The 23,206-nt window shown below is 39.7% G+C and overlaps 1 protein-coding gene and 1 pseudogene across 1 annotated transcript; both read right to left on the reverse strand.

Annotated features, from left to right (window-relative positions):
- Positions 1–17: 17 nt before the first annotated feature.
- LOC145494806 (uncharacterized) lies at positions 18–1,907 on the reverse strand (annotated as a pseudogene).
- Positions 1,908–2,053: 146 nt separating this feature from the next.
- On the reverse strand, positions 2,054–21,781 carry LOC145494690 (uncharacterized). The gene is made up of 10 exons (XM_081474243.1): positions 20,137–21,781; positions 11,395–12,765; positions 10,920–11,187; positions 9,852–10,198; positions 9,162–9,388; positions 8,324–8,613; positions 7,046–7,549; positions 5,034–5,190; positions 4,461–4,749; positions 2,054–4,092 (listed from the first exon to the last, which is right to left on the reverse strand). Exons 1-10 carry the CDS (start codon positions 21,776–21,778, stop codon positions 3,758–3,760), a joined length of 5,430 nt encoding a protein of 1,809 aa, XP_081330369.1. The 5' UTR covers positions 21,779–21,781; the 3' UTR covers positions 2,054–3,757.
- Positions 21,782–23,206: the final 1,425 nt, after the last annotated feature.

The following is a 23,206-nucleotide window of genomic DNA, read 5'->3' on the forward strand; positions in this document are numbered from 1 at the left end:
TCAAAATATGGCAGATTATTACAAGGGTCTTGGAACAATTATTCTTTTTTAATTGTCTTAAGTTTTTTAAACCACAATGTCACATATTTCTTTAAGATGTTCTAGGAATTTCTGATCACTTACTCCAGTACAAAAAGGCAGCTGTCTTGGCGAATGCCTGCATTAATTTTGTGAACAATGTGTCACATATACTTTCTCGCTGGTTAAACAAATGCGTAGATGTCTTGACTAGTAATACCGCGTACTACTAGTTACTCCGATAACTCAAAGTGCTTTGCATAGTTAAAACATATATTGTAGCCGATAGCTTTCTGAGGTAACGGTAGCCTGCGCTCTGGCGCTCATTTTACGACTAATAAAAACAAGCAAACGGTTATTTTTAGGACAACATTGTTCGTATGCAGACGTGTTGTTCATTACGCTTGAGTAGTTTAAATTCTCATTTATATGAAAATAACACAATGGCCTTAGGATACAAAAAACAAACTTATTCATTATATCACAATATATTTAGACCCAAGGCCTATTTCAAACGTCGTGCTACTCACCGGGGTGCTACTGCTGTGTCGAACTAAATTCAAGAATTTAGCCCGGCACGACTACTTAGCACGACAGGCCTTACCGCGCCGCACGCCAGTAGCGCAACTTGACTTCAAACGGCGTGTTCTTGCCGTGCCGATCTGAATTCATAGCCTGCTGCATCAGCTGCCGTTGCTTTCTAGCATTTAAAATGGTCTTCAGCTAAGCAAACATCTTCGGATCTCCTTCGCGACTGTATTAATTTTGACGTTTGAAACCACTACCGTGCTTTTATCACGTCACTGTCGGGCCAAATTCATTTGAGTTCGGCACGGCAGTAGCCGACGTTTGGAAGGGGCCTAAGAAATTCAGAACTGATGCTCTGGTGAAAGTCATTCTTTATGGCTTGCTGCAAAGTTCAACGATGAATGCAGAGTCTAAATAAATCTTGTTTACTCCAGTATCTTCCACTTCGCTTTCGATCCAGCTGCCACCTCTTTCATTATTGCGAACTATTTTTTCTCCGCCTTCCTGCAAATTTCAATGAAGGGGATATCAGCACGCAAATGACAAAAGTTTGCTTGCGCCCGCCATTTTCTTTCAAGAGCACTGTACACCGAGGCAGGAGGTTTTGTTAGATTTCAAAGACTTGAATTCGTAGACTTCATGACTTTCGTCTAGTTCGCCGTATACGCCAAAACCACGTATGGACGGATCACATCAGCCTGATACCTTGTCAGTACACGCATTAATTCGCACTTTGACTCCTTATCAACCAAGTACTCATACGATCCTTTATCTTCTCCTTTGAGCAAATGTGGTTGGAGACCCTTCTGTACTCGTGTTTAAAAGAAATCCTACCTTAGAAGGCGATCTCTTGGCCTGGCTTTGAATCTTTTCAATCTCAATTTTCACATCTGCGGGTCCTGCAAGAGCTTTCAGTGAGGTTAAGAACGGACTTTCCACCCTACATTCAAGATACTTAAACTGAAGTAACAGGATCTTCGAGCTTATGACGGCTCCGCGTAGACTGACGATAGCTTGGTGAACATTCTGAACTGATGATGTTATCGGTAACTGTAACTCTGTGGCCCTCGTGAACAGGTTTGATTTCATGAATACAGTCCCTGTCAAATGCAGTCCACTGAATTCCGTTCGTATCTCCAGAGGTGCTGCGAAAAGTCGAAGACATGCTGCAAGCCATTATAGTTAACGAGCAACTCACCGTCTTTGAAGGGAAAGAAGACAAATGACCAGAATTCCTATCATATCGTGAGTAAACCATAGTTCAAAGCTTCCATTCCAGAGAGCCTTCCAAGTTAAATGATTTTTACGATCAAACAACTTTGAATCGATCTCCTTGATCTTCTGTACAGGTACGTCTTCGGCGAATTGCGAAAATAACAACAAATAATCGTATTAAGCTAAGCTTTAAAACATAACCTCATTTCGATACAAGGATATCCCGATTTCGTTCCAAGTCTTAGGAGAATAAAAACTTTAGTCTTTGAACGTTTCGTTTCCATTTAAAATTGAATTAGAAAAAACTACCTCTTATACTACGGGGTTTATAAGATAGCTTCTACGTTTATTTCACTTCGTTAATAGTGTCATTAACTAAATACCATTCTACATATTTGCACATGTTCCGGCAGAAACGACCCTAAGTGCTTACGTATAAATTAACTTTTTGACTAATTATATTCATTTAATTAATACTATACTTCTTCATAAACATTTTTCCTGTAGCAAAAATACAACGTCCTATTAATATACACAATTTGTCGACGAAGAATAAAACCATATGATAATTTGATATAACTTTCAAAATATTAAAATAAATAAAATACAATAAAACAAAATATATTTTAATCTAATTTTGGACTGAACTTTGTAGGTGTTTAAAAATGTCTAAAATTGGCGCAAAATAGCTAATTGACGCGTCGGACTTGGACCTCTCCGACATTTGCCACTTTAGAAACGAGCGGGAATCAGGAGCGAGTCTCATGTTTCAGGCGTTTGTGGACACTTACTATATGGAGAGACAAAAAATAAATATATCTTCTTAGGTGTTTTGGTGTATAGTATCGCTGTATATTTTTACGAGTTGTGCCGTATTTTGACGAGCCCGTAGGACAAACACGAGTAAAAATATACAGCGATACTAGACACCAAAACATCTAATAAGAGATTTATAACCCAACTGCTGTAGTCAATAAATTTATCAATGAAAGAGGGAGAGTGTTACAGTTTTGCGTGCGCGTGCCGACCTGTACGGCAAACAGGTTTTCTACTGTACAATATCGCTGTATATTTGTACTGTTATTTGGACGGTATTCGCTGCAGTTGGATAATAAAAACAATTAATATATTGTTCCCAGTAACCGTCCCACAAGCGACTGCCAGATGAAGCTCGCCTCGGGTTTTTTTCTGGTTTCTGAAGTGGCGAATGCAAATTCAGTCAGTGTACTTCAAAGACGGTCTTGTAGGTAAGCGTCACGAAGGATGACCCTACATGCAGCAAGAATTTGAAAAGAGACGAATCTAACCGATATATAAAGACGATTTGTTAGAGTGAGCGAACAAACATATCCTAAAGAAAGGTGAGGACAAAATGTCATTTCGTGCTTTAAAGAAACTTAGTTGGGAAGGAAAATTAGAAAACGTTCCTTCAACCAAGGTATTTAAAATATAACCAATCAGAATACAGGAAGGACGTTACTCGACGGTACCATCCCCGACCGGCCCATGGTGTGCTGCGCGTGTGTCGCAGTGATAGTGTTGGCCACTGTGTTTGCTATGGCATGGTATAAAACAGTTATACAACGCTTTCCCGTAGTTTAATAACCTCTTACTAACCAACCGGGAGGGTCGTGCTGGGGAATATTGGCCTGAGATCTTCCCAGGTCCGTACAATATTTTCCACTACGGTCAATATTTCGCACTACTACTCGAGTAAGTTAGGTTGGCACGTAATTTATTATTTCGCATTTGCCGGCTTTCGAAAACTTGCAAAGAAAATACAAGTGACTCGTGGGATATACCACGATATACCACGAGAAAGGGTTCCATACATGTAACTAGACTAATCAAGGCCTTTCCTTTCAAAATGCCTGACGTATCATCACAACCAACGTTAATAAAATAAATTATGATCTCTCTGACTGTGACATATTTTCTTTTGTTAAAAGGTCCAGCTCCCCCATGTTAAGCAAATTTACTCTGATTATCTATTATGTCAATTAAACACATTTTGAACTCTCAACTGTTGCATTTTTTCTACTGTGAGAAGGTTAAGTTCTTTCATTATATGCCAGTTGATGATACTATAGCCCATGTCCGTTAAACACCACATGAGTTCTCTGACGGTGGCCCGGGATCCACTGGACCCACGCCATCGTTTGAGCGTCATGCGACAACAATCCTCGCAATCAGCTCTTTCTTCTTCAATGCTATCCATGACAGCCTCCTTGACTTTTAGCTTACTAGCAAGTTTTCTCCATAAACGACCAACTTTTTCAGCGACCAAAGAACGTAAACTTTCATCGGGCGAAGTGTTGACCAATGCTTCAGCTGAAAAGATAGAATCAAATTAAGAAGCAACCACAAAGTTAGTCTATGGGATCAATTCTAACATTAGTCTATTTGCTCACGTAAGGCTTAAGAGTGTTAATAGTCCGGTAAACATCGCATGTGAGAAAAGGCTATGTAACATAAAGGGAAAGAAAATGTTACATATTTAGATTAGAACAAAAATGTTTGAAGCCTGAGTCAATGTAATACATGATGGAATAGCCAGACTCCTCAAATGGGAATACTTACTGAAACACGAGCCACCATCGCGGAAACAAAATGGCAAACAAGTTTCCCTAATTCATCCTCGTGTTTCCTTGAGGTTAACAACGCGCAGGATTTTAACTCGCTAAGATAATTGCGTTTACCTTTAAGGAGACGATCTGTGACGTGCTCCACTCCTTTCCCTTCCCCTTTCAGAAATTCAACAATGCTATTAAAACACCTTTGTTGATTCTCCAGTGACAGCCTTGCGAGATCCCCGAAGAAGTCCGTTACATCAGCCCGTTTGGAGGTTCCCGTAATATGACGTTCATAAATGTCTCCCCGGTCTATTTCCTGTAAGACACCATTGCATGCCGCTAGCATTTGCGTCAAAGGGGCGTCGGTGAGATCACTGTCATCTAATGGGACACCAAAGAACTCTACAGGAATTTTCTATAAACGAAACATATCATTAGCAGTTTAGAAGCTTTCCACAAACAGGACTAGACTGGCGGCGGTCTATCGGGTGGGGAAAATCAGGCGAGATGTTTCAGACTAGAGGGAATTGGAACGAGACATGAGCGAGGACACTCACTATCGTATCTACGAGGCTCGTACCTCTCGAGGAATGTCTGTGGTCTTTTTGATTGGCCGGAGTGATCACTGTAGTTTAGGTTTTTCGACACCGCGATAGTGATACATAAATAAAGCAAAAACTTCCCTATCGAAACGCTTACCTCTGTATCTCTTGTTGGGGGAGGGAGGTCCATTTCCAGTCTGCACAACAAATTTTCTTTTTCCAGCGCTTGACTGCTATAAAACTCGATAGTCAGTTCTCCGTGATCGATGACTTGCACTTTCAGAGTTCTCTTAAAGGAATTGTCCTTTTGAAACCTGTTAGAATAACTTCAGTTAAAATAGAGTGGCACAGAAACTTATTTAAGTTTAATCAGAATCGAAAATTGACATCAACAGTGGAAACACAAGACATATATGACGCCATTAAACTGCAGGTTTGGAGTACCACAAGAAGAGTGCTCACAGCAACATGTGAGCGTACGGAACTCCAAATCCGCGAAATCAAAACAAATTTTCCACAACCTCTACACCCCTGGTGTGCAGCAGTGGGAAAAGTCATGCTCCCTAAATTATGCCAAAGGGTTCGTTCCATTGACCCGTTGGGTCAGAATCAACGATACAAGATCACTCGTATCACAGTACGTCAAAGGAGTTGATAAATCCTTGACCGGAGCAGATTCATCGGTTCCTTTGATAAACCATGATATAAGTGATCTTTGATGACCGACCCTGATCCGGATCATCACAAAGGAACGCATCCTCCGAGTTTCCTTAACCAAAATAACAAGAGATATTCTTAGTAAATGGTTTGAGCCTAGGAGTATCAGTAGTTCGTATAGTGTTATCGTCCGGGTGAGGGTAGTTCTGAAAAGAACTGTTGTTGGTGACTGACGTTTCGACAACCTGAGCGGAAGTCATCTTCAGAGTCAAGTGAATAGTTTTTGTCAGTCGATATGTTATAGGTCTGGTCCGCTGAACGTGATTGATCAGTTTAGCCATGATGGTATTGGCTGAAAGACTCGTGTAAAGTTTGTCATCAGTCATTGGTGGGTTTCGATCCGTCTATTGTTAGTCAAATTAGTCGGTTTTTGGTCCGTCTATTGTTAGTCAAATTAAGTCGGTCTGTTGGAAGTCCGTTTGTCGGTTTCCCTTCCGTCAAGGATAAGTCGTTTGTAAGGCGCCGGTAATTGTTGACATCTGTTAAGTGGCGTTTGTTCTAGGTTAGTGTACCAGCTTTCCAGAGTCAGACGTTGAAAATAGTTTGTACTGTAGGTTAAGCACTGAGCAGAGTCCCAGTCAATGTTGTGCTTTGTCAGTTGATGATGTACAGCAATGCGATTGTTGGCATCACCATTTCTCGTGGCTTGTTTGTGTTCAGTCAGTCTCGTGTTAAGATTTCTGCCAGTCTCACCAACGTAGGAAGCCTGGCAGTCGGAGCGTTTGATCTTGTAAACTGCTCCCTGTCTGTTGTTAGGTTCGTCCCTGTCTTTCACGTTGGTCAGTAAGTGTCGTAACGTAGTTGTAGGTTTGTGGGCTACACGGATGTTGTAGGGCTGTAGGATCCGTGAGATGGTCTCAGAAGTACCCTTAATGTAACGTATAGTCACTGTAGTAACAGGCGTTGGGTTCTTGTTCGTTGCGTCAGCTTCAGTAGGTCGGTAAATGTTTCATCGACTGACAAAAACTATGCAATTGACTCTGAAGATGACTTCCGCTCAGGTTGTCGAAACGTCAGTCACCAACAACAGTTCTTTTCAGAACTATCCTCACCCGGACGATCACACTATACGAACAAGAGATATTCTTGTTTGATTTTAAAGGAGCCTTTGGAAAACAGCCACAACGCGATTGCAAGGTTGAGAGCAAAAGATGCGTTTAGATTTTAGTTCTCTTCAAATCAACAAGGAAGTTCAGCATTCCTGTTGGCGATATAAGTTCGATATATGCTCACTATAAGATAACAGTTAACGATACACCTGAAACGTACTTAGGATTAAAGCCACCGTTTTTGACCATCATTGTCAAAGGTATCCAAAAAGCCCTCGAGATTTCCACGGAACACGTACATAGAAGGTACTTCAAGTTATTAACAGGGAACAAAATGGCCCTTAAATAAACTTAACCCGTGTCTTCAGAAATTCCCGTAAAAATCCACTTCCTATTGCCTTACTTGAGGACGAAGTCTTTCAAACGATCCGGATTGGCTGGCTTTACTACGCCTTCTGAGAGGAACACATATGCCATATCATTATCCCGCATGGTTTCCCGTGAACTTTCCTCCTCTAGCAAGACTTTTTCCTCTTTGTCAATTAGCTGCCTCCTTTTGTCATTAGGACTGCAAAACAGACTAAGCTTTGGTGTAGACCAAATGCGAGCATTTGCTGGAAGACAAGCAGTAAAAACTACTGCGTGCCTAACACATTCTGTGTTGTAATCACCAGCTATTTGAATAGTCTGCGAGCTTGCTCTTGTTTCCTGAATTTTTGTTTCTACTCCCCCTCCTTCTTCTCTTTCTCCTCTTCCTCCTGATATTTCTTGTCTCTCTTCTTCTCCTTCTCCTTCTCTTTCTCTTATTTGGACGACGTCCCCCTGCCTAATTCTAGAGTCGGGTGCCTGCTCATGGGCTACAAACTGAACGACTGATGTTGCGCACCACTCGAGCCAGCTCCAAAATCTGTAAGCAAAAACAAAAACAAAAAGGAATAAGATTGATTTCGTACGGGAGCAAAAGGCACAGTGTACACGCAAAAATCGCGTTATTCTTTCACTGAACTTTTCTCTTTGTTTTCGAAACATCAGGAAAAACAAACAAACAAACAAAGCAATGCGCGAGAACAATGAAGAGTGTTAACACCCGATGACAGAAAGCAGCGGCAGTGCAAGGAACGTTCGGGAACGGACGAATCGTTTTGGGCGCGTCGAGAGTACTTGGCAGATTGAGCCTGTTTTATTCCTAACCACACCATTTAAATATATTTCTCTTTTTGTTATCTCGTCTTATATTTGTTCTATAAAGCCAAGCATAAATATCTCTCCATACATACTAGGATACATGTATCTCAAATATGGACAAAGCTGATATTAGCAGCAACACAACCTTTGTATGAGTACTACACCGTACCAATGGCGTGTGCAAGGGCATATGTCTAACTCCTAGCTATTGTCAGAACTCGTTACTATTGCACTACCGGTCATATTTAAGCTGACAATCACTCGAAACTCGAACCACTCTACTAGATCATCGATCCGCGAAACTCGAAAACCTGGAGTATCGGGTCCCGAGGCGTGTCGATTGAGTGACCAATGACTATCTATAGTGAGTACTGTACCCCTCAGTAACATACGAAAGACTTGTCCATTACTCGATAAAATAACAAGCATGAACAATAATGTACCAACCAACAAGTGTAATGAAGCCACACAACAAAAACACACTACTTTAACATACCCAGAGAAGTGTCTGACACTGAATCTGATGACAGTTTCATCAAAACTTGGAGGAGATTCCAAGCTATCTGTAATTTCAGTCCATTGACGATTTTCGCCATCAGACCGTTGAAATAGGACCCGAGCGCGGACCAACGACGAATCGGAAATTTTTGGCTTTTCTCTCAAAGACAAAGGCAGCTGAAGAGTTACCGGTTCCTGAAATTCAACTTCTTTGTCACACGAAATCCTGAGGATAGGCCCGGCCAACAGTTCCTTGCGTTTTATTTCTTTGCTGGGAAACTCTTGCACCTAACACACACACACACACACACGCACAAAAAAAAAAAAAAAAGAATAGAATATAATATAACAAAACAGAAAACGTAACAAATTATTAAGCAGACCTCACCCGAAATACGCGGGAGACCAAATGGCCTGATAGTTAGTGTGCTGGACTCTGGATATAACGGTCTGAGTTCGAGCCCTGGCCGGGTTCACTGTGTTGTGGTTTTTGGACAAGACACTTCTATCTCACAGTGCCTCTTTCCATCCATGCAAGCGTAAAATGGATACCGGAGAATTGAACGTCCACCCACTTTTTTCCTTGCGTGATAACTGTGTTGTGTTTAATTGTAGTCATCATAAACGTCCCCTAAATACCTAGGAAGCGAATTTATCCATGGACATCGCCTCAGTCATATTTTTTTTCTGGCTACGGCCCTGCTTAACATGATGTTTTCGTTTTTCGTTTCCTTTTGCCTGCCTAGACGGAAACAGGTTGTCGGTGAACCCAGTTACACTTAGGCCAATTGAAAATATTTTTACTACACAGTTGTTTATTAAAAACTCACACGTACCTTGACAGTGACATGAAGTTGTTCTGTTACGTGAACAGCATTTTCGGGAATGATAACCTTGACTAAGGGATAGTCGGGCAAGGAAAGGCTTGCTGACGCAGAAGTAACGGTGAACTGGTAAGACTTGAGGCGACAAATTACCACAAATGTGAAGCACTGAGTAATCTTAGTCTCAGCAACAGGAAGGAGATAGTCAGGAAAATTACTGCCATAAGCTTCCTCGAGGTCTGACATAAAAAATATGTAGAATTGCAATTAATGTCGCCACAAATATCACCGTAGAGATATCTGAATCTTTAAAACCAAACATGAACCTTTAACTGTCCTAAGAAACAACAGTATCTTGAAGGTCGCACAGATATGAAATTCGAAGATCGTCACTAGTAGTCCGTCTCTATTTTTCGCCATCTGATGACTTTCGGATTTTCGAATTTTTATTCACCTGGGTGGTGTTAAAACACCCAGTTCTGTCTATCTAAACATAAAATGTGCTGTATTAAAAATTCTGAAATATTTCAGTAATTCCTTTGTTATAGCAAAGAATAGTTAAACACGGTTGAAAAGGTGCCGAAAAAGAATTAGATTAAAAACTTTAGATGGATCGTAAACACCAAATTGCAGAAAATATTGCCTGCTTCTCTTCTTAAGTTAGTTTTCTTACATGCATTGTTACAGAAGGGCGGCCTTTACCTGACAGGGATCGAAAATCAACTGTTTTATCGACGTCCACCCACTCATTCGTGTCCTTGTCAATCAACTTTTTCACTACCACCTCATATCCCTTAAGGTCAGACGCACTATGAGAAATGGCCAAAGTGACCTCCTTATTGAATGCAAGTCCTTCAGACATGCCAGCTGATAGTTCAACCACATCGCTAACAATGGCTTCATTTTCTTGGAGAGGAGGGCAACAAGCTGAAGGCTTCCATCTATGAAGGGCCATCAGCCTGTCCTCACACACAGCATCAGGAGGAAATATCACGTGTGCCGCCACCTTTTTAAGCTCCCAGTGGTTGCCTCGTTTCGTCACAGTGTCTCTAACAAAACAAAACAAAACAAAAAATGGTGATACTGAATTCGTGTTTCCCACTGCTAATTAATCTGGCATCGCTATGTGGCAATTAAAACGGTACAAGTTGTTCAACAGGAAAGATTGACATATGGATCGAGTATGCACCCAATTTAGATTTCATTACTCCACGTGCGTCCACGAAGTACTTCAAAAAACAAAAGTAGATGTACTTTGAATTAATTCCACGTCAAAGACTCTCCCATGGAAAAAAAAAATTAATAATAATTTCACTAAATCAAATTAACGAAAGCGAAGTAATTTTTATTCCGAGACTATTAAAAGTGTAGTCAGTCCACAAAAGAACTGTAGTAAAACAAGTAAAATTGCATACTTGAGTGCTTGAACATTTAGAATACACAAAAAGCTCGCCTTAGCCCAACAATAACTCAACATGTTATACCACTCGAAAACGATTCACAATATCGCGATGAAGGGAAAAAAGTGTGGTATATAGATAATAAATATAAACATAAGCAATGCAGCTTGCTCACAAAAACAATAACAAAAACAATCCGAATATCCTCACTAAGCTAAAGGGGATTCGTGGGAGCTGAGCTATGTAAATAGTTTGAAATGCGACAAATATCCAGGGCACTGCTGGGAGAACTCTGACTTTGTTTCAAAGTAACTTCCTTCACTGGCAGTTTATACAAGTAAACTGAACACACACAAAAAAATAAATTTACTCGAGGATCAAGCTTCTGGTTTCTGCTTCACTGGCCTCAGCTTCGATGTCTATTTCTTTCTCAGATTCGACCTCATCAAACTCAACTAAAACCTCTTCCTCGCATTCCACGCCAATCTCCTCTTGAGATCCCACTTCGACCTCCTCCTCAGTTCTGACTTCAGTCTCCTCCTCAGATCCAACAACAATCTTCTCTTCAGATTCCTCCTCAAATCCTTCTTCCTCTTCCTCTTCCTCGTCTGTCTTAGAAGACGGTTGTTTGGCTGAAGCTAACAAAAGAGACAAAAACAGCAGATAAAGAGCAACTTATGTTACATGCACATTCATGTATGCAAATCTATGTGAGTAGACATAACCCGAGATAATAAAACAAAAAAAGTATTATATTTCAAAAATACGCTTACGTATATTGAGGGCTTACAACATTGCTTTTTATAAGAAAAAAAATGAAATTCTCTATTTCAAATAAGTGTTACCTTTAGGTCTCAATGAGGCCGGTGGTTCGTTTGGATTCTTTCGGAATTCTGCAATGTTTTCCTCATGTCCAACATCGTTATACAGCTGTTCCACCGTGCTTTTGAGTTTTGCTTTGTCATAAGAGTACTCCTTCTTCCCAATAAAGTCTGGTCTCACAAGAACTTTTTTGTACAGGGCAAGCTTGATGTTTGTGTGTTTGGTGAGTTTATCATGCTCGGCAAGTTTAACGCAAAGCTCAATGGCCTTGTCCAAGATATCATCTCTTTTTCTTAGCATCTCGTTAAGCTCGCTGTTATCTGTTTCCTGGTCAAACTCCTCTTCAAATTCTTCCTCAGTAGCACTCTGCAGCCCTTCATAGAACCACAGGGCGTCCTTTTCTATTTCACCAATGTCACTCTTGTCACCCTGCAGGTACAATAACGCATCAATTATCTCTTTGTTGTACTCAGTGAAGCTAAACTGCTCCGAACGTTTCTCTTCATCCCAGAAGCGCTGGCAAAACTTCAAAGCATCCTTCCTAAATTCTTCAATCTTTTCCCTTTTTCCTACTCGATCACACACTTTCTCGATACTTTGAACAATCTTTCTCCACACAGGACTATGGTTTCCCGCAACGAGCAATTTCTCCATTTCCCATGCTTCAAAGAACAGATCTAAGGCTTTCTCGAATTCTTTTAAGTAGGCCTGAAGCAGTGCTCGCTGGAAAATGCTACGCACAGTATCTGGGTGGTTTCCGAGAAGCTGCACCCTTATGTTGTAAGCTCTGTCTGCATGTTCACTTGCTTCTCGATACTTCCCCTGAAACATAAGAGCATTGGCAAGGTTTCTACAGAAGTGTGCTTCATCGCTAAACCCTGATACTTTGAGCTTTTCCAAAAGATTCAGGGCATCTCTGTAACACTCCGCTGCCTTCTCATAGTCTCCCTGACCCTCATATGCTGTGCCGATTTGATTCTTGTACATTGGCATGTCAATATGATACTCTGAACCGGCAATTTCCTCTTGCATGTTGTATGCTATTTTGTAGAACTCAAGTGCTGCCTCCGAATTCTGGAGGTGGGAATGGCAGTTTCCAATAGCATTGTAACACCTTGCAAGATCAGGATGACCTTTAAGGAGTTCTTCTCTAAATTGTAACGATAACTCCAAGCTTTCTAGTGCTTTCCTGCAGTCTCCCTTCTTCCAGTAGATCTCCCCCTCAGAATACAAGTGAAGTCCCTTACTGAGTCGGTAAGATTCACTTGATTTGTCTTGAACTTTCTCTAACGAACAGGACGCTTCCTTCAACACTTCAAATGCTTTCTCAGTTCCATCATGATCTAAAACTTGCCGAGCTTCCCAGCATTTCAACTGCGCCCGGAATAGAGAATCTGTACAAGAACAGAAAAAACACCTTACAGGTATGAATGAAATAGTATATATGGACTGACTTTTTTCAGTTTCAAAAAAGGAAAACCAGTAGCAAGTACACATACATGAACCCCACTTCCTCCAATTACCAACATCAAGTAAACCCTATAAGTTCGCTGGTGTCTTGCATAAGAACACAACTAAGTCAGACCCTAACCATCACTCAATTCTGACTGGTCGACTGCTCTAGAGATCACTCCACACAAATTATCAGGCGATTCCATCACCTTCTGCTGTACACAGGAGCATCAGGTAGATACTAAGTATTCAGGGTCCTAAAATGTTAGATTCTACAGTACTTCAACATTTCAAGTATCCTTGCAACGAATACAAGCTAGGGAGAAAAAAAAAACATTTGAGACAAGGGACATTTTCTCTATAAACACACAAGAACTACAAACTTCTTAACCTCGCTCGTGAGCTATGTGTGGCTAGTCATACTAAGAGGATAAAGTTAGTTGGTGTAAGTGTAAGGAACAATGATGGAAGGCTTTACTTCGAATGCATCAGTTCTCTTCAACAATAATTGTTGGATTCAAACTGTTCAGACTGGTTAGTCTATTAGGAAATACTTGCGAAAGATCGCATTCCTTGTGGTTAAACACCAATTTCAGATCTTTTCATCGCCTATTCATGTAAATCACCTACATAAACTTTGAGTGATTTTTTTTCTCCGAGAAAGGGGCAACGATGAGGACCAGGGTGGGGTATGTGGGTGTGGAGAGGGGGGAGGGGGGAACTGAAAGGTCTGAAATTTATGGATTATGTTTGTGTACGTAACTACGCCCAAGGAAGGTATTTTTATCTGATTTGATATGACCCTATAATTGCTGTATTGTTTAAAGTATTTTTTCAACCATGAATTTCAACTATGATTTGTTTGGGTTGTTTTTTGTGAGCAAGGTCCAATGCAAGGTCCCTGTCGACAGAAATGTTAACATGTACACAACCACGAATATTATCACAAAATATAACTGTCATAAGTATAAATTTACTAGCGTTCTATCACGAATGCCGTTCTCTGATTGGCTACGTAACTCACTATCTATTCTCTGATAGATAGTGAGTAGCGCAGCAGTGGGCCCTTGTTAATAAAATGACGGCCGCTTCTTGGCGTTTTCCAAGTGTCTGTGAGGAGGATTTCTATAAAGTTTTGAATGACTAGTAGATATATATTAACACTATTGGATTATTCGCTCTCGATTTCTACGCGTGATAGTTGACTCGGGCTGCGTCCTCGTCAACTATCACGCGATAGAAATCGAGAGCGAATAATCTAAATGTTAAATACCGAACTTTTCCATTGGTTGTTGCTTTGGTTACAATGTAGGACCAAGTAGCTTCTTTAACTTAACATCATAGAAAGCATACAGTATTCAGTATTGCTGTGTACAGCAACAGTTACCTCAAGCTCAATTATGGAAGTTGCTCACTTGCATATTGCGAATAAAAGTACGGCTACGAATACCAAATACAGTGCACCGCATATACCGGTAATCAAGGTTCGTAAGAAAAAAAAAACAATCCTGTGCTGCAGTAAAAATCGAGCTGTGCTGCCGAAACTACACGATTCGCGGCTAAAAAAAGACAATAACGTAAAATAAAGTATAGTAAGGTTGCTTTTGTCTCTTCTAATACTTAACTAGACAAATCTGGCTTTGAGGATTTGACGCTGGGCAGCATATTTTGATCAAAATAGCACAACCATTTTCCTACCAGGCGACCCGGATCAAACAAGCTGCAGAACTCGAGCGATTAATTTTTGAAGCCAAATTAAAAGCTCGAAGACACAAAATGTTTCACTTTTATTTTCAATTTGACATGTTTTTTTTATTTTTTTTTTTAAATTATAAATCCCTTTATGTGAATACTAAGTGCCGACTTTAGTGAGATTCAATGGCCTTCCTGTTATCATGGAGAGTACAGGAGAGTACAGTATTTCCCGCCTGCTATATCCTGATTGGTCCATTCAAATTCCACCGGCCGTATCCAAGGCAGTCCTTAAATATAGCCTCCTAAGAATGGTGCTTGGAAATATTATATGGATCAAGCCAAGCGTGAAAGCGGAGCTCCCAGGCTTACGTTGTTTACCACAGAGGACACAAATTACCACCCTCACTAACGTTTTAAATTCAAAACTCGAATCAAATGGCCTCCACTGTTGATCGTGGCCGCAAGTTTTCATAGCGTATTTTTTCAGCTCCTGTAATATTCAAGAAAACGTTAAAGCTTTTCGGCTCACAGGGCTACTTTGGTAACAAAGACTGACTTAACTTTTCCAACACTCTCTTTAAGATTTGTGGATTTCGCAGTTCAATTCTGCTTTCGCTCTAAGTTTTCATTCCACGAGAAGCGACTTTCGAGTCTAGTTTGACAGTGACATGATTTTCCTGGACCAATCACAATTCTTCGCTGCGCATAGCAACCAATGACATTGCTTCATTTGTATAGACTACAGATTTCGTTAACTTACTATTTTCGTGTTTGTCAAAGTGGGTAAAGGCCGGCTTTCGAGTTATGTTTAAAGATTTTGAAATGAAAAAACTTTTTCTGAAGCAGTTGGTTTCTTTATTATATACTATTATTATTATCATTACTATTAATATCATTATTATTATTAATATTATTATTATTATATATTATTATGTTTCTTTATTATACACTGTAATTCTGCTTTCGCTCTAAGTTTTTATTCCACGAGAAGCGACTTTCGAGTCAAGTTTGACAGTGGCATGATTTTCCTGGACCAATCACAATTCTTTGCTGCGCTTAGCAACCAATGACATTGCTTCATTTTGTAGAGACTATAGATTTCGTTAAATTGCTATTTTCGTACTTGCCAAAGTGGGCAAAGGCCGGCTTTCGAATTATGTTGAAAGATTTTGAAATGAAAAAACTTTTTCGGAAGTAGTTTGTTTCTTTATTATATAAAACAAATAGATTCCATGTTGCCGTGCGTCTGTTCAGCAATAGCATAAATCTACTAGCGTTCTATCACGAATGCCGTTCTCTGATTGGCCACGCTACTCACTATCTATTCTGTGATAGACAGTGAGTAGCGTAGTAGTGTGCGCTTGTTAACACAATGACGACCGCTTCTGTGCGTTTCTAGAGGTGTCTGAAGAGTATTTAGATAAAGTTTTGAACGACTAGTAGATTTATACTAAAACAATTAGATTATCCGCTCTCGAGTTCTATGCGTGATAGTTGACTCTCGGGCTTCGCCCTCGTCAACTATCACGCGATAGAAATCTCGAGCGCATAATCTAATTGCTAAATAGATCACAGATGACGTAAAATGGATAGCTGAATTCACTACACAAACAACTAAAGAGACATACATCGGACTTTGTGACACTCCATTTAAATTAAGAGATAGAAATCATATATTCTTATTTCGAAATGATAAGTATAGAAGCGCAGCTGAGCTTAGCAAGCATATATGGACCCTGAAAGACTGGAACATTGAGTAAAACATCAAATGGCGTGAGATAAAGGAGGCTAGATCTTATCCAAACGTTACAAAGTAATGTAATTTGTGTTTATGGGAGAAATATTTCATTTTATGTAAGCCCGAAATGTCAACCCTAAACAACAAAAATGAGCTTATATCATGCTGAAAAATGTCATCACTTAATTAGCCATAGTATCTCGATTGCCGCGCCACGTAACACACCTATTATGTATTGTCCTGATTTTTTCAAATATCTTTCCCTGTAAACGTTTTTTCTGGTAGTTGCCTGATGATTGCCTCGGACGAAGCATGTAACTCTGAGTAGCAAGTAAATGTCTATAGCTTTGTGAAGACCTACATCCTCCTAAATGTCAACTAGTCCAGCTGTTTACTTCTATTGTTATGTTTGTATATCTGTCTGTATTCGCCAAAACATAGCCACAGAATTTGCCTCGTCATTGATAATCTTGATACAATTCTGTTCTAGAGCTAGCTTTCCACAAGGCCTATCGTGGTTCAAATAATATATAGATTTAGCAAAACCTAAAAGCGGAGCTCCTGGGCCGGGTTGCGTGACGTCATCGTCGTCGTCTTCGTCGAGCGTACGCGCCCACGAGCAGTACCGCTAGCCATTTTACCGTGAGAAAAAAGATTCATGGTTTGCTAAGAGTGTGGGGCTTCGCTTGGCGATTCTTCGGGCTGCCGGGGCTCCGCTAAAATAAAATTACTCTCCTGTATGCCTTTTGAGGCCAGGAAGAATATATTCACCGTCTTTTCATTGAATCACTAATTGTACAATTTAATTAAGAGGGCTTTCAACATGAAATTAAACTTTAAATCAACGCAAACGTACACACATTAAAACCGCGGCGGTGAGCTGATCTGTAGCTTTCTAAAGACCTGCATAGTCCTAAATTGACTGAACAAGAGCTTCCTACATCGAGAATTGATTGGACTTCAACCAAACTAGGCCATAATTGTGAGTCAGTGAACACTCCGCATGTTGTCAGTACTTCAATTATCGACCGAAAACCAAGCAAATAAATCTTTACCGCGCTAGCGAATCACAGACCGTTTTGATAGTTACCTAGGCCGAAACCGCCTACAATTAGTAAAACAAGGAACTGCTGCTCACAATCAGTTTTTGACGAGATTTCCTTCACTCTGTTCGTGGCCATGTTTTGCTCGCAAATAGCAATGTCCCGGATGTGCTTGAATTTTATCGAGCGGGAAAGTGCGATATCAACTCTACAATAGATTTTTAGTCTGTAGCCGCATCAAAGTTCAGGCCAAACAACGCAAGTAGCAGCTAGAACCGTCTGGCCCATTACACTTCTAAAGCTCTTTGCTTTCTAAAGCAAGCACAACATTGTCGCTACAGTGCAAACGGTCTACTCATTACGGGGCTAAATGTCGACCCGTTTATACATCTCAGGGCCGTTCCATGTACGATGATGGACGACGTTTCCTAGCAAATCGTTAGATTGCACCTTCATTGGACTTAATAATATCCTCAGACAGACTTCCTTTAGACAGCGAGTCACCGCGCAAACTAAAACTCAGACCAGTGTAGCCTGGGCTAAACTTAACACCAGTTGAAAAGGGGAGGGGAGAGGGGTAGCAATAAAAAAAAATAATAATAAAAAATTAAATAAATAAATAAATAAATAGAAATTAGATAAATGAAGGAAACATGCAGGAAGAAGTCTTCGACGTTTCATGCCCAGCTAGGTAGCCTTTACAAGCTGCTGCCATTTGGAAAGCAAAAAAAAAAAAAAAAATTCACAGATTGCATGAATGAAGGGGTTCAAATATGCAGGCATGTTTTCGGAAAATCAGTCAGATATATATATATAATTTTTATATTGATGGTAACAAGAAATTATTTTCTAGAGATGAAAAAAAGTAATAAAATACATGTAGTACGATTATCACTACTCATGCCTTTGATGGTTAAATCTTGTGACAATTTAAAGCATTTAAAATATGTGAAACTTTACACTACTTAATAATAATAACTGTAAATATTTAGGTTAGACAGGTTAACTACAGTGCACTTCAGTTATTTAACTATTACCAATGAGAGCCCTGTTAAAACTACGTTACATAAACAAGATATAAAATAAATCAATATAAAAAAAATAATTAAGTAAAATGTACAGCTTCAATATTAGACCTTTCCATTTGATCTAATATTCCTAATTTAACTATTACTAATGCCAGCTCTGTTAAAACTATAGTTACACAAACAAGATATAAAATGAATCGAAATAAAAAAAATAATTACATAAAATGTACAGCTTCAATATTAGACCTTTTTATCTGATCTAGTATTCCTATATAACTGGTAGTGAAACCACAGATTTGTGTCTGGTTTGGTTCAATGGTACAGCGTAGCTGAGAAATCAGCTTCCATTGAACCAAACCAAACACGGTATGTGTAATGTGTCCATACATTATCTGTAATAGTGCACCTGTAAATGATCTGGAATTAAACAGATAATTTTTACAGCTTGAATAATTTAAAGCTATGGATCTTAAATTAGGCAGACAGTATCTCTATGATTGATGTCAAAACATCAATATTGTTTTTGGACAGGATTATATCAAGCATCTCCATGCATGATTGTTAAATAGTTACAAGTAATTCTTGTACATATATTCTTACTTGAAATGCTACGATAACTCAGCTTAGGTACCAAGTGTGCCTTATTGATAAACTGACAGACTGACTGACTGACTGACTGATTGATTAATTGATGGATTGATTGATTGATTGATTGATTGATAACTTTATTTATACATGGCAATTTAAAACAATGAAATATCTAAGTCTATCTAGCTAAACTAGCTAATAACTAATATAATAATTAAAAGCTTCTTTTCAAAGATGCTGTCTCTCAGTCAAAGCTGTAATGATCTTAACCACCATGGGGTTGCTGGTTCAAATCTGGTTGAAGCAATATTTTATTGTCTTCTTTTTTTGGGGGGGGGGAGGGGTCTTTCATTTGTTTGTTTGTTTATTTTGCAGTGGATTAACAGCAGCAGGATAATGATTCTCCAAAGCTTTTTTATCATAGCTTATCATAGTCTGTCGGTATGACAACAAAATTTCCAGTTCATATAAATAAAGTGAGATGGCAACGACTACAAGTTCAAATCAAACATTATTGGCAAAGAAACTCTTGCAAGAGATCCCTCTGGCTGAACTACATGTAACTGCTGTTACCCTAACAAGAGATCCGAATCATAATCAAAATTAATGGCTTCACAATTACTTCAGTGCAGCAAGTCAGAAGTGGGCCTTGAATGAACTCTGTATGATCTCAGCCTCAAACTGCTGTGATTTGAGTGCTTGCAAATTACAACTTAATAATTAACCAACACAACTCAATTCAGTATCAGGGTCAACAGCTTCACATCTTTTAATTACATTATTAATACTTTCTGACCATATGGACTTAGAATCTAGGGCTACTAAAGAAAGAATTAAAGAAACAAAAAACAAAGTTTCAAAAAATTATGAACCTAATTCCCCCCCAAAAAACAAGAAATATATATAAGAAACCATAAACATATGGGACAATCCTGTTTGTGGGACTGATTGCCCCTAGATGAATGAAAAACTACATGCATGCAATAAGAATAAATAAAAGTGTCAGAGTAAGAAAAAAAAATCTTATTTAAAACGTCAATGGTCCAATTGTGTACATACTTGCTAATTTCACCTTGCCCATTCTATATGTATTGCTGGTGTATATTTTCTGCTACAGCCTTGATCATATGATTGACCATATTAAATTACAACTGTATACTTGTCACAGGGTTTTGCATATAAAAGACAAAAAGGTACAAATGTACCTTGCCTGCACCCTACCTGACTGTCCATCATCTTCACACACCTCGGCCCAGGAATGAAACAGCTTGATCTGTTTGTCTTCAGTCAACATAACATTGAAAAGAGATGCAATCAAGGCATTCTCACGAAACTCTCCGGGAACACTGAAATATTCTGGCTGCAAAGAGATCTCAAGAGTAAACTCATAGTTTGCTCTGTCACTCTCAAACCATTGGAATGCTCTAACATACTCAGGGTCTATCAGTTTTGCAATCTTTTCCATCTTTGCCATAAAGTACTGATGGAAACGTCCCTTAGCTTCCAAGTAAGCCATGCGGAATTTTTCATCATCCTTGATACTGTCTGCATATTTTCTTAAAAGTGGGTGAATGTCATACAATCTCTCCTTGGCTTCTTCATTAACCACAGAAATGATTGAACTAGTTACCAGCCCCTCCAGCCGAGCTAGAGCCTCTGCCTGATTTTCTGGGCTGATGCCGAGGATCTCAGCAGCTGTGGAAACAGAGAAAGGGCCACAGAACAATGAAATTGATACAGCAGACACTTTTAAGCTATCAGTGGGAAGTGAATTGAACATTTCTCTTATTGTTGAGAACTGGACCTCATCAAGTCCTTCTTCTTCAAAATTAAATGGCTTTTCTTTAGCGTCTTCTTCCAATTTTGATTCCCGAACTTTAGCAATAAGATCGTCCGGAGATTTTCGTTCTTGTCGCAAAATGGCAGCTAAGCCTTTCAAAAGAAGTGGTTTTCCATCGGAGATGCCAATTAGCTCATCCATCTGTTGGGTGTTTACATTAACCATTCCTTTGGAAACCAGGATTTCCTCTGAAGAGGAACTTTCAAGAGACTTCACCTCAAAATTGTCCACGCTCTTGGCATCTTCCAATGGATTCCTGGATGTCAGGAGCACTTTTAACGATGCTTCTTTCTCTTTCCCGTCATATCCTGAAAGACGTCCTAAAAATTGCAAAAAAGCTCTTTTCAAGTTCTTGCCTTCCTTCCCTTGTCCAGCAGTAAACTGATCAACATTATCGAGTAAGAAGAGAATTGGCTGATTTAACACTTGAATCTTCTCGTTAATTACTGTAACAACAGAATTCAGGTCAACGTAGCCCATTGCAACAGTAAGTCCAAGGGAACTCAACAAGTTCAGATAAATCGCCCTCATATCTTTAGCCTCTCTTAGATCAAAAACAAAGTTCTTTCCTCGCCATTTAGAACAAACTCTCTTTGCTAGTGTTGTCTTTCCAACTCCAGCCGATCCAAACAAGTTCACAACCAGCGACCGTTCTGTAGTTTCGAGTTTTTCCGTAATTTCCCCGAGCTCCTTTTGTCGCCCTGGCAATTCCTTCTCTGGATCAACGTGTTCCTCCAGAGAGTCCTTAAAGCTTTTGATCATTTGCTTGATCTGTTCTTTCTGTTTCGATTTCGGCGCTACATACTCTTCGATCAGGGTGAGTTTGTTGTCAGACAGAAATCCATGCTTCGATAAAAGTTGCAAACTTGACAACAAGTCTTGATTATCGAGCGAATTAAATTTGCCTCCATAATTCCTTTTCAGTGATTGCACAACATCTTCTGATTCTGTTGGGTTAAACTTGAAAGATATGTTTGTAAAGAGTTCTTGATACCCTGGTGGGCTTCCGCTGACTGCCGCCATCTTTAATTGTACTGCTGACCGAAATACCTGAGCCGTCGTCACATTGATATGTGTATCCCCGTGATATGTGTATCCCCGCACACATATCACTAGTGATATGTGTATCCCCCGTGGGGATACAAAAACACTGATACGCGCCTGGGCATTCAACGAACAAAATGGCCACTCGGTTGCGAGGTTCCAACGAGCGCTGTAAAGAGTAAGAGAAACCAGAAATGAATTCGCGCCCAACGGAGCATATTAGGATTTCTTGAGTTTGGTTGAGTTCCAACCGACTCGATTGTATATCTGACTAAAACTTCGAACAGCGGATACGCATATCACTAATTATTTCATGGCGCAGTGATCTCAGTGTGTATCTCCTAAACACAGCCGTTAGATTGGCTATCTACCTGATCGACGAAAATGGCCAATTATTGCCGAAACGTGCTGGCTGCTTACTTGCTACGACGTTTATACCCAGGTTGAGGTTTGCGGAGTTTGCAACTCGAATGTCTAAATATCTAAACTGAAATCGCGTGCAGGGGATACACATATCACTAATTATTTCATGGCGCAGTGATATGTGTATCCTCATAAACACAACTGTTATAATATAGCGCATCAACCTTGTCAAAACTGCAGGCAATATTAGCACCCGACGTTTTTACACGGCTTGGGTTTACTCGATAATTCCACTAAAAACGCGTGCACGGGATAATAAGGGATACACACGTCACTGATTATTTCATGAACTAGTGATATGTGTATCCCCATGGACACAGCTGTTATATTGGCTTTCTACCCAAGAAGAAAAATACCCATTACTTTTGCATTGTCAAAACTGGCTTGCTAGAAATATTCACACCCGACATTTATTCATAGCTTGGGATTTCTGGAGTTTCACTGGCCTCGGTTGTACACGACCGCATGCAGGGGATACACATATCACTAATTATTACATGGCGCAGTGATATGTGTATCCCCTGAAGACGGCCGTTATCTAGGCTAACTGCCGAAGAATAAACGTCGAATATTATGAAACGTGCTAGCAATATTCGCAGTATAGCAATGTATACAGCTTGAGACTTAACATATCTTACAAAAAGTCGAACTGAAAAGCGGGTTCAGGGGATACACGAGTGCCACTAATCATTTTATGGCGAGCGGGTCGAAGCAGTGATATGTGTTTCACTCCACGAATAATTCAGATGCAAACAAGGCGATAAACAGTGGAGAATATGCGTTACTCGAGGGGTGAGAATGCACCGCGCAATTAATATCGTCCTAGAAATCCCGTGCCGTGAAACTCAAATTGAAATATATCTAGATCCATTTGGTGTTCAACTTTAAATTCATTATGTCCTGCTCGCAGAAAATCAGTTAGGATCAAGAACACAATTCCAGCAGTAGATACGTAAGCTTTTTCAACTACAAAAATTGAGATTT

The sequence above is a fragment of the Orbicella franksi genome, chromosome 8, assembly GCF_964199315.1.
Source record: "Orbicella franksi chromosome 8, jaOrbFran1.1, whole genome shotgun sequence".
Lineage (NCBI taxonomy): Eukaryota > Metazoa > Cnidaria > Anthozoa > Scleractinia > Merulinidae > Orbicella > Orbicella franksi.